The 12,791-nt window shown below is 33.5% G+C and overlaps 1 protein-coding gene across 1 annotated transcript; it reads right to left on the bottom strand.

Annotated features, from left to right (window-relative positions):
- Window positions 1-379: 379 nt before the first annotated feature.
- Window positions 380-5,738, bottom strand: LOC134681652 (cytochrome P450 2J2-like). The gene is made up of 4 exons (XM_063541305.1): window positions 5,403-5,738; window positions 3,140-3,649; window positions 1,620-2,057; window positions 380-596 (listed from the first exon to the last, which is right to left on the bottom strand). Exons 1-4 carry the CDS (start codon window positions 5,734-5,736, stop codon window positions 412-414), a joined length of 1,467 nt encoding a protein of 488 aa, XP_063397375.1. The 5' UTR covers window positions 5,737-5,738; the 3' UTR covers window positions 380-411.
- Between the last annotated feature and the right edge of the window lie 7,053 nt (window positions 5,739-12,791).

The following is a 12,791-nucleotide window of genomic DNA, read 5'->3' as shown; positions in this document are numbered from 1 at the left end:
TTCGTAATTTGATTAGCGACTTTCCATTTAGAATTTTCCTCGGAGTTCAGTATTTTTGTGATTTTATGTTTACCTCAAAACGAGAAATACATGAATAAAAATATATATATTATATTTAAAAAAAGACAGCATAGCATAACAAATGTTAGAAATATCTCTATTGGTAAACTATAGATAGACATTTTTTCTGGTCTTCCTTTTTCCAATTCAGAGTGTCTGAACATTATGAATTGTTTAATAATATGCTTTTTTAATATGTAACATTTTATTGTACTAGCAGCATGTCTGTTAAATATATCTATATATGCAATAGGTCTTTAACATTTATTGGTTTTTTTTTAAATTTTTTGCCAATAAATTATTTGTAATGCATTGCACTTCGTAACTGTCGTATAAATATTTCATTCAAAATTAGTCTCTATATTTTACAAATCTAACTTTATAGGGAAGAGGTCCATAGGTCACACCAAGTTTACCTACAACCGGTGGAGGTGGTTGACCGTCTGGAGGTAAGATCTTAAAATTCCAAACTAAAGAGGTAAAGAACAGGAACAGTTCATTCCGTGCTAAGGCTTCACCTGGACATACTCTCTTACCTATAAACAAAAAAACAAGATGATATGATTTTATTCAACCAACACGACTATCAACAAACTCATCATAGATACCAGGATTTACAGTATGTACACCAAACATCCCTCAATTTAGCATTCACAGGTGTTTTCTTTTATGAACATTCAGAGCTTTTGGGTTCATATCTCTTCTTCTTTTTAATAAGCTTAGGATTTTCAAATAGTTTGTCCTCAAGCATCCCTGAAGAGACATTGATTGTAGAAATGTGCATCTTGTGCTTAAAAAATTGCTACTGTTCATGTTATAAATGCTTAGGTTTTTAACAGAACAATCAGGATTAATCTTATTAGTTTATCTGAGCCTATTACATTCTATACGCTAAAATGCAGAATTGGTCTGATGAATTTTACAAAAGACACGAGGTTTATCCCTGGCTTATCTATTGTATTACCTTTCGCAAGGACACTTTAGCATGCTTGCGCTTTACTTAATACGCCGGATGGTTGTTACATATGTACATAACATGGCATAGTATGTTACTTTCAAAATCTAATTTGTAAGGAAAATTAAAATGATGATCATTTAAAATGTTATACGTTATTGAGTATAATATAATTGATAATCGTGCTTCGCAAAAAAAGACTTCTCATAGACACCAGGAGTAAAATTTTGATTTTGCGGCAGACGCGCGATTCGTCCAGAAAAAAGCTTATCAGCGACGCTCGAACCAAAAACAACTTGAAAGGTAAAAAAAAATACGAAGTTGAAGAGAATTGAAACCAATGAAATATGAGCAGGGAATGTACAAGACTGACAGAGAATATTAGATTATATTACAGGTGAAGTTCCAGAATAGCATTCTCGTATTAAAATATAACTAAATTCGGCTGGATGTGAAAAAAACGGTAACCATGATTACCCATCAGAAAATCAAAAAATGTAGGGTTTGTCATGAAAACATTGTAGCCGAATTTAGTTATATTTTAATACGTTTCCGTTGCATATTTGTTAGTTTGAAGTTAAAACACCGAATGTGCGTAACTTACCTAATGAAAACGGCAAAAACTTTTCTGGCGCATGGAACTTTCCGTTACTGTCTAGAAATCTCCTAGGATCAAACTTGTGTGAATCAGGAAATACTTTCTCATCATGCATTACAGAATATAAATTCGGAACAACAATAGCTCCCTTAGGAATCCGATAACCATTGACGACGGTATCTTCTGATGTAGTATGGGATATAGACATCGGTAAAATTGGTTCCATTCTCATAACTTCATGGATTACTGCCTCACAGTAAGGAAGAGTATTTCTATCAGATAGAGTAGGAGGTCCGCTGGATACGTTTTTCAGCATTTCAGCTCGAATCTTTTCTTGAATTTCAAGGTGGTTCACAAGACACAAGACCGCCCATCCAATAGTCGACGAAGTAGTTTCAGTTCCGCCGCTAAACAAATCGAGTATTACATATTTAAGGTTTTCCTCTGAAATTATATTAGATATAATAGGCAATATTTATTGATTCCTTCTTTTTTGGCAGACTTTTCATCGGGTTTGTTCTTATATGAACAAGTCTAGGAGCAGGACATGCTTAACCATGTTAACCTTGAAGAGCAACTAAGATTGTCCCGCTGTTTGATGTGTTTCCTATTGTTCAGTCTTTAGTGTTCTATGTTTGTGTTTTATGTACGAGTTATAGTTTCTCTCTTTTTCGTTTTAAGCGTTGTCAGTTTATATTCGACTTAAAGTTTGAATTTCCATTTGGTTTCTTTCGCCTCTTTTTCAAGCCTTATATTTTTAACTATACATCTATCTTTAGGGTGAATTCTATTTCTGTAAATAAGAAAAATTTACACTGGCGCGATACATACTACTTTTATCTAAAGTATGATTTAGAAAAAGATGAGAGGGATTTTTTTTGTTGCTGTTGTTGTTGTTTGGGGTTGGGTTTTTTAAACTTTTTTTAATCAAATAATTATAATCACTTCTGATGTCATGGCCTACTTTTTTTTTACAAATTCTGTCAAATTGGTGAGGAAATTTAGTCTAATCGGTGTAGAGTACACTTAAATACCCTAAGTCTTGGTTAAAGTTTGAACATTTAACAAGAGTGTGTCCATAGTAAACGGATGCCCCACTCGCACTATCATTTTCCATGTTCAGTGGACCTTGAAATTTGGCTTTAAAATTAGAAAGATCATATCGAAGGGAACTTGGGTACTAAGTTTTAAGTGAATGTGACTTATCCCTTCCTCTTCATCAAAAACTACTTTGACCAAAAACTTTAACCAAAACTTTAACCTGACTTCGCACTATCATTTTCTACGTTCAGTGGATCGTGAAATTGGGGTCAAAACTTTTATTTGAAATCAGAAAGAACATGTGTACTTAGTTTCAATTTAATTGGACTTCAACTTCATCAAAAACTTTAACCTGAACCCGGATGGACGGACGGTTGAACGAACAGACGGAGGCACAGACCAGAAAACATAATGCCCCTCTACTATTGTAGGTTGGGCATAAAAACAGCTTACACCTATCCATGTAACCCCTACAAAAAACGAACCTGTAAATTGAGTGTCTGACTCTCTCTTCATCTTCTTAATCTGAACCAAGTAAGCATCAATAAAATCTCTCCAGTGGTCCTCTTTAAGCGTTTCTTTGTGTTCATCTATTTGTTTTTGAAACCATGCTCTAATCAAATTATTTTGTTCAATACAATGATCACATCTGCTTTTCACTTTCGGTATATGAAGTAGTACCGGCAATATGTTAACCTTCGGAGTGTATTCATTAACTACTGTTTCGGTTATTACTTTGACGAATTTATCAAATTCTTTGTCATCGTAACTAAACCGTTTTCCTAAAACAATGGAACAAATAACGTTAGAGACAGCTTTATTAATAACTCCGCTGATCGCAAATTCTTTCCCTTGAGTTTCTGCTAACAGTTCAGTAAACTTTTCACATTCCTCTGTTATAATGGATTCCATTGACCTGGTTCCAAATCCAAATCCTCGTAAGAGATTCAGGGTGAAAGCTCTCTGTTCTTTCCATGGATATCCTGCAGCAAGACCTGTTAATACAAAACAAATCTATAGTAGACTTTAACATCTTTGACTTAAAAATAACCAAACCGATTATATTGCTAACGGTATATTTTACAGTGCTCTTAATCATTTCCGTAGCTGATTTTTAATAAGACTTTTTCTTTCAGGTCAGGAAAAGCTATAGTTATATGATAGTTCGTTTCTGTGTGTGTAACATTTTAATGTTGGATTTCTGTTGTATCGTAGTTAGTTTAAACATATTTTATTTGCGTAAATGTACAAAAGGGATGAGACACAAGTTAATCAAACTTATAAAGTCTTCTCCCAGAATCGTAGTTCTCCTCTTATACTAGTATTTGATGTGTTTCCCTCAGTTTTAGTTTGTAACCTGGATTCGTTTTTTTCTCAATCGATTCATGAATTTCGAACAGCAGTTCACTACTGTCGCTTGTATTTAATCTTAAACTTTAAATACAAAACAAGTCGGTTTTTTTTCTCAATCGATTCATGAATTTTGAACAGCAGTATACTACTGTTGCTTTTATTTAATCTTAAACTTTAAATACAAAACAAATACATACTTTAAATCTTTTGATTCAAAACAACCAAACCGATTTAGTAACTAGTGTGATACATGTTTTTGATACATAGTGCTCTAATTAATGTCCGTAGCTGAATTCTATATAATAGGTACCAGGCTTAGGATGGGGTATTTAACAGACTGTCGGCATTCCAACGGGTACAAATTGTTACCCTCTTCTTGCCGACTTGTTTTGTTATTATTACAAGGCTGACTTCATACATGAATTTCTTAGGAAAAAGACAAGAAGTCAGCAATATCCTTTTAACTCTACTTTCCGCTATATAGATTAAGTCGGCCTCATATCTTGACTTCCATCTAGAAATTGACAATAAGGGTCGGTTGAAAACAAAATTTGAAACAAAAGAGACTATTTCAGCTTTCCAATTGTGCACTTCCATTTCTTAGTAGCAACATTCCAGCAGCATCTGCGTACGGGGTATATATCTCCCAATTGATGCGATATACCCATACTTGCATTTCCTATCATGACACCGAAGTGTTGACTTCTGGTCTGGTGATACCCTCGGAGACGAAACGTATAATAAAGTATAGCTTGCATCAATTATTTTTTTGAATAATTGTTAAGTGTCTACCTTGTAATAATGTAATAATTGTTTAGTGTCTATAAAAATAATAATCATTAGAGATATCGGACTTATGAGTTTGCATGACAGACGCGTGTTACGTCCACAAAAGACTGGTCAGTGGTGCCCCCCCCCCCCCCCTCCATAAAATGGGGTATTTTTTGCAATAAAAAGTTTTAAAAAATATTTAAAAAGTAAATTTAAGATGGCAAGGTTATTGCCACTTATATATTATTGCTCATTTGCTTGATCATTATCGACCCTCTGGAGAGTATCTCACTTAAACAAAACAAAAATTGGGGTAGGTGGGTCCACATTTTTCTGCGTATCAGTTTGAGGCTAACTGTCACTCTGATGTTTTTCATTTAGCCATGGTGTTGTGTGGTTGTTTTTTTTTTTTTTTTTTTTTTTTTATGATTAATATGAATGCCCAATAGGAATTCTACATATGTTTTATACATAAACACATGACGAATATATATGCGGATTTCTTTTCTCGGATAAATGCAGGTTTTAAAAATAACTTTCAAAGTTCTTACAGCAATAAAATTATATGGGACCATTACTCTACTACTATGTCTAAAACTGATCATGAACTAATATACACCTTACCTTTCTTCTTCTTCACTTCTCTTAGGTACCAGACATCCGGTCTATCTGAAAATGTGTTCCCATGTTTGACAAAAACTTCTCTCAGTGCATCGTATCTGTTTATAAACACCATCCAATATGGTCCGATAGACAGGCTAAATATATCACCATACTTCTTTTGTAATGCTGCTGCAACATCTAGTAAACTTTTGCCCCAAATTAATTTGAGGTTACCCAACACGGGAAGTGGTGTGGGTCCGGGTGGCAGATCAGAAGGTCTTCTACATCGCATTAACAAATACGTCACCAGAAATACTATCAATGCCACCAAAATAGTACCGACACCTACTACCATCATTTATGCAAGATTTGTCTAAATTTAGAAAATAAACGGAAATAATATCTATATGACATACTTTATTTACCTGGGGTCATTTTTAGTTTATCATATCTAGACATGGTCAAGTTCAATGTCAATGTGAAGCTTAATGCATGCTCTTGTACTTGAGGGTTTAGTTTATAGTTCAATGTCATTTAATTGTAATTGTAACATAAATTAGATTTTTTCCTTTGATGTTTTTATGAAATAATTTGCTTAAAAAGTGTGGTGAGGGAAAACCATGGTATATTATATGCAAATTAATGTTGTACCATACTTTGCTAATTAAATATGCAACTCAACTAGAATTCAAAGGAAAAAAGGCGGAGCTTCAGCCATGGTATAACATATTCATGTTCATGTTATTCCATGGCTGAAGCTCCACCTTTTTATTTTAAATGTATCCGCCTCTCAAATTTAGGAAACTGTTAAACGTACTAAAAGGTCAAGATCTTCATTTGTTTTCATTTCATAACAAAAAGCAATAAATTATGTGTACCCAAATCTTAAGAAACCTTTTTCAAACTATATAGGATTGTTACGAATTCCCCTAATTTTGGAAACAATTACTAAATGTTTCTTCTTTAAGTTGTGAAAAAAATGAAATGTGAAACTATCATTTCCTTTGCGAAGATCCAATTCAATTTCGATTTAAAAAAGGGGGTACCTATAGAAAAAGGAATAAATATCGGCTACAAATATCTGTGAAAAAACATGATTTTTTTTTTGCGATCAATTAGGGGAACGTACACTATCTACGCTCCCTGGATCCGCTACTGTTTAAATACAGTCTTTTATCATAAAAATTGTGTTTTATTACATAATCTCATAATCGAATTAATAAAATAACAGAAGAAAGCAGTTTGTACGAAAACTAGAAATGTATAAATATGCATTTTTCAATGAGATGAAAATTCTGTATAATATGATTAATTTGTATGATACTTGAAAACAAAAAAACAAAACCAATTCTTACCGTCATTAGAATAATTATTTAATCCTTGTCCGACGTTGTAATCCGACATTTTTGTTTACCTCAGTCTGATGACAGTATGAAGTTACTTGCGCAAACAACCATAGATCTACACGGGGCGCAAAAGTAAATAAAAATCGCGAAATTCTGACATTTTCTTTCCTTTTTGCAAATTCAGGGGTTCTATTACATGAAATACACAAAAGATCATACACGAGGCGCAAAAGTGACTTGCGCGAGCTTCCATTTCATTGGATAAAACTGTAATGTGATCAATTTCCAATATTAGTTGAAGGTCTTGAAGCTGTCAATCATTTTATTTATATTACAAATTTTATATACCATGTGTCTTACTCATTAACATATTTAAACAAACTCATCCTTCGGATTCGTTTGTTTAAATATGTTAACTCGTAGTACTTGTTTACGTCACCCCCTTTAAAAAAAAAGATAACAATAAAAAATCAAGAAGTTGAAGAAACAAATAATTTAAGCAACGTGTAATTCCAAACAAAAAGCTAATCCAGGACGGTCATCAACTAGCGCTCTGATCTAACATGTCTACCAAAGCATGATTTTGTTAAGATACAGAAATGAACGTTTAATTCGACAAGACTTCATTAATTTGTCATTTTTCATTAAAACGAAACTAACGGAAAGCTCAGACGGGGGCCCGCTAAATTCGTAAAGGTGAAAAATAATAAAAGGATCGCCGCTTTTTTCGGTGTGCATACGACACAGTGATATTGTATGTACTTCGTGCTGTTTGCGAAAAATACAAAAAAACGTCGATCTATATCATAAGGTAGCCATCATGCGGCGGTTGAGATCAGACAGCGCTAAGACATGAAAAGGTAAAATCCTCATTGATATGAAATGTTACTGAGGTCGTAGACGTTCGTAACACATACCTACGGATCAGGAATGGTCTGGAGAGGTCGGAAAAAACCTCGACAAGCAGTTGGGTTCGTCTCGTAACATCCAGAGAAATTCGGCCCATGACAGCCTTGACTATGTCGTGACAGATTCTGGTGATTCAGATTATAGTCGTAACAATTTTCTGTGTTTCCTGGATTGTGTCATCTAGAACGTGCATGATCTGAAGATATTTTCCATTGCTGTCTTTTTTTTGTCGATTGAGTCCAGATTGCATCCAGATCTTGCCGAATATGAACCGTTTTTGCCGAAACCGTTCAGGAATAGTTCAGTTATATGATTCGAAGTTCGCCAAAGATATCCACGTCAGAGTCCAGACAATTACAAATCACATTGCGACTGACTCCAAACAAAGACGTTTGCAATGCGGTACAGCAGATTGTGAATGGATTGCGTTCCAACAGAACCTGATCATCCTCAATATGGGGACAGTTTTTAACAGATATCTTCCGTCAGCGTCGGTTCACTGTCTGATCTATGTCAGATCACATTCGGTAAAATCGGGACGCTGTCGGAACAGAATAGAATCAGACAAATACCATGAATACGGTTAGAAACGGCTGAATTTGGACGCTACCTGAACAATATCAGATTTTTATAAGGATTCAATAAATGTTTTAATAAATTTTGATTAAAGTTTGAATTTCATGCAATTTTTTATCTGTGTTTTATATAAATATGCATTGTGTTTACGTTTCACTTAATTTGATCGAGAGAAAATATAGTTAGAGAACGGAAACTAAAAGACAAAGGTAAAACTTACTGTTAGTATTTCAAGATATCTAATAGATAAGATATCACCTTAAATATATAACATATATCCTTTAATATATAATATAACTCATATAATACATCATTTATCTTGCATTAAAGATAAAATATCTCCTTTAATACATAAGATAATCATATCTCATATAAAACTATATAATATCTTATAAAGTTTATGAGATATCTTGAAGAAGTTAGAATGAAAAAAAAACAGCTTGCCATATATACTACCAGCTTCCCATACCCTGACAGGTTGGGGACACAAATTCTTTTTTTGGGGCTAGGTAAGATATCCATTTTTATGCTTTTTGTGGAGGGATGCAGAAAAATATCCAAACTCTTCCGATAAAAAAGGGTCGAAATATACAAAAGGGAAAGTCAAACTCATAAATCTAAAATAAACTGACAACGCCAAGGCTAAAAATGAAACAGACAAACTGACAAATAAGATAAGTGAGATCAGGAATCCGCCGTAAACAATGATTGTGCATTTGTCGCATCATTGTTTTATCCCAAGAAAAAGTTAAGGGATCTACATGATGAGTTAAACAAGCTTAAGTTGAAATTTTACACCACACATGATGCAAATCTTGTGTAAGAATTAACCCATGCATGTGAAAACTAGTTTTTACAGCACATCCTACGTCCAATGCTTCAATCGCAAATCTGAATGTGCGTCAATATTGCTAAACCAGCGAACATACTTCCCACAGATGCTGAAAGGTTGACAAGAGGTTGAAAACAGTTTGCTCTCGGTTTTCTTTGCGGGACCTATGTCAGCAGATTTCCTTCAAGACATTGTTTGTACATGCAAGGACAAAACAGCTTGCAACAAAATTATGTATGCAACCAACATAATTAAGCGTTTACCAATATTTGTGCATGTGAACGATCTGATGGTTGAAGAAATCATTTAACTAATCGAGCAATATTGGAAGAAGATGAATATGAAAACGATGACTGATGTCAGTCATACGAAAATTGGTATGCCCTTGTTTGTAAAATAACCCCTACAACCAACCTTTTTGAGGTTCCATGTGTGCTTTTTGTACAGCATAATAAAATAAAACCACAGAAGTTCAAAGAGCTAGAATATTTGATGAAACTTCAGTCTTTTCTTTCACTCATTTGATTTAATTACCTTGTGAAATATTTGTAGCTGGCAATAAATATATATCAAAGCAAAACCAAATTGACTTCGATTCTTTTTTAAAAAGCCGTAAACTGAAGAAATATGTCTTTGTAAGTCCATCCGATGTAAAAAAAAAAAAAAAAAAAAAAAAACATAATGAAATTGACTTAGGTTGTCGTTCCGTATAATTTGTGTTTTCTTATTGTTGCTAGTCTGAATTTTACTTTAAATGGGCATTTGGTGCTTTTATTGTTTTCAACTTTAGTTAAAAATGAAGTGTTACAGTCTATTTCATTATTAATTTCTCGTTCAGTTACGAGGTGTTTTTTCCTGACTTTTGGTAAACTCTTGTGAAATAAATTAACAGTGAAAACTCATTCACTAACCTTTGGTCTTATTAAAAAAAAAGTAACATATTTCGATTATACGACCACGCAAAAATTAAAGTACAAACATTTCTCTGTCCAAAAAATCCTGATTTAGCCTGCATGAAGGGCGGTCAATTAAAGGTGAACATGAGTTGGATTGGTCACTCCACTACTATGAGTGAAACAGTCTAAAGGAGAGGGATGAAAGATACCAAAGGGTCAGTCAAACTCATAATTCTAAAACAAACTGACTACGCCATGGCCAATAAAGGGCTGCGCTTTAGCGCATGATGAGCCGTTGCTCTTTTAACTTGTCTTTTATGCTTTAAATGAATTTATATGATCAACTAGAAATAGTGTGAGCCCTGTCAAATCCCCCCCTAAAATAATGCACAAAAATATTGGCACTATCAAGGCTACCTCAAATTTAACTATAAAGTTTGTTGTCTTTTAAATTTTTCATAAAAATTCATTACTTAGGAAACGTAAAATCTAAAATTTATAAAAATGGAAAGGGAGCTTATGTCAATAGATATAAACAATTTATCAAAGTTGCATACAATTTTGTGAAAGTGTTAGTTATTGTCCCAAAATTGGAAAATACCCCATTTTTTAAGCATAAAAATTCATAACACGGAAATGTAAAATCTGAAATTTATAAAATTGAAAAGGAGCTTACATCAATGGATATAAACAGTTCACTGAAGTTTCATGGACATTGGTGAAAGCCTTTTTGAGTTATTGTCCGAAGTATTAAAAATCCCCCTTTTTTTATGAATAAAGCCCCATAAATCCAAAACTTAAAATCTGAAATTTATAAAAATTGAAAGGGAGCTTATGTCAATAGATATAAACAATACACCAAAGTTTCATGGACATTGGTGAAAGCCTTTTTGAGTTATTGTCCGAAGTGTTGAAAATCCCCCCTTTTTTATGAATAAAGCCCCATAAATCCAAAACTTAAAATCTGAAATTAAAAAAAAAAACCGAAAGGGAGCTTACGTCAATAGATATAAACAATTCACTTAAGTTTCATGGAAATTGGTGAAAGTGTTTTTGAGTTATTGTCCGAAGTGTGGACGACAGACAGACGGACAGATGGATAGACAACGGTATACCATAATACGTCCCGTCTAAAAGACGGGCATATAAGGACGGACAACTGTATAACATAATACGTCCCATCTAAAAATGAAAAAGGACAAGCAGACAAGCAATAGTACAAATGACACAACATAGAAAACTAAAGAATAGTCAAAATGCAACACGAACCCCACCAAAAACTAGGTGTGACCTCAAGTGCTCTGGAAGGGTAAGCAGATCCTGCTCCATATGTGACACCTGTCGTGTTGCTTCTGTGAAAAATGTTTGGTTTGCTTTTTCGGTGAATCCAGGCATTTTTTTAACTTTGAAAAGAATATTACCATATATGTATGCTATGTCATCAAGTTTCTGTGTGTCATATATAACACCATTGTGCAGAATTTAATTTGGTATACAAGATTTTTGTCATGTATACATGGGTCATCTGACCTCAAACTTGCTTCCATAATTCATTAGTCAATGTCCATTTACTGGATACATCTATATTTTATGTCTTTGCAGTACAAGTGTGAACTGACCTGGATTGCTTTACAAAGGTTATGTCGTTCTCAGAAACTATTAGCAATAGGTCAACTATATTCCGCATATGGATCGATAGAATGCCATACAACATGAACAGCTGTGTTCATCGTACATTAACCTCATTATTATAGTTTATTGGTTAATATTCATTTTTTTCATAAGGTGTTTCTATTCAAGATACCATAAGCACAGCTATTTTCAGTGCATGCATATAACTTCTGTCACAAGAAGAGTGTAACAAGGCAGGCAAGACACTTTAAAATTGTGCACTTCTCAGTCTCGTTACTAAACTAGTTTTGTAGCTTTTCAAGGAAACTTGTGAAATATTGATATCACACAATTGGGGAAATATCTTCACCTCATCATATCTTAAACCTGACTAATCAGACTGTTAGAATATGATACATTTATCCTGACTGATGCCAAGTTTTCTTTTGCAATCTGCCTAAACTTCCTAATATTAACCAATAAATACATGCTTATTAGTAGAAACAGACGGACACAATCTTCAATTTGAATGTCTTAGTTTAGTAACATTAGATGATAGTCCTAATTATCCATGTGAGTGCTTTATTTTCAATACATTCTCAGTTAACTTACATAGATGAACAGACGAGAAATTTGAAGTACATCTTCCCAATTTGTAAATGATTGAATTTCCTGCATAATAGAAACCTGGGGTGTTTATTATCTTAACAACACATTTTTAGACTCTGTGGAATTATATTTAGATTCAAACCATTCATCGAAATGACACAATGAAAGTTACACCTTTGTGGTCTACAAATCATTAACTAGTTCACTATTGGTATTGACTAACTCAACTTAAGGTCCGAAGTTTCGGTTAACGATCAATAACAAGAGTACACTACATTTATATAAAATTTTAGCATTTGACATTCTTCAACAGTTGTGTGCATCCAAACATCTTATTTTTAATGCACCTGCCAAAGCGAGCAGGAGGATTATGTTCCATAAATGATTTCAATATCATACAAGTTGAACCAAAACATGACTTGATCAACAGGACCGAAGTGATCCCATGAAACAATAAACTAGCTTGACACTGAGACAAATTAACAAGCACCTATGATACTTTGATTGACAGTAAGCAAAGGTATTACAACTTCCACCTAATAGTGTGTTGGTACTCAAAATAAAAGACATGTCATTTTTTTTTTACAAAATTTATTTGTATCTATACACAATAGCATCTACATGTACATGA

This window comes from Mytilus trossulus, chromosome 8 (assembly GCF_036588685.1).
Source record: "Mytilus trossulus isolate FHL-02 chromosome 8, PNRI_Mtr1.1.1.hap1, whole genome shotgun sequence".
Lineage (NCBI taxonomy): Eukaryota > Metazoa > Mollusca > Bivalvia > Mytilida > Mytilidae > Mytilus > Mytilus trossulus.
Note: the sequence above shows the minus strand (reverse complement) of the source record. Positions and strands in the feature narration are given on the sequence as shown.

Excerpts from the sequence above, each read along its gene's own strand:
- LOC134681652 (XM_063541305.1), bottom strand. The coding sequence starts at position 5,736 with ATGGTAGTAGGTGTCGGTACTATTTTGGTGGCATTGATAGTATTTCTG. Across the intron at positions 3,650-5,402 it reads AGAAGTGAAGAAGAAGAAAG|GTCTTGCTGCAGGATATCCA; the intron begins GTAAGGTGTATA and ends TTGTATTAACAG. Across the intron at positions 2,058-3,139 it reads GTCAGACACTCAATTTACAG|AGGAAAACCTTAAATATGTA; the intron begins GTTCGTTTTTTG and ends ATATAATTTCAG.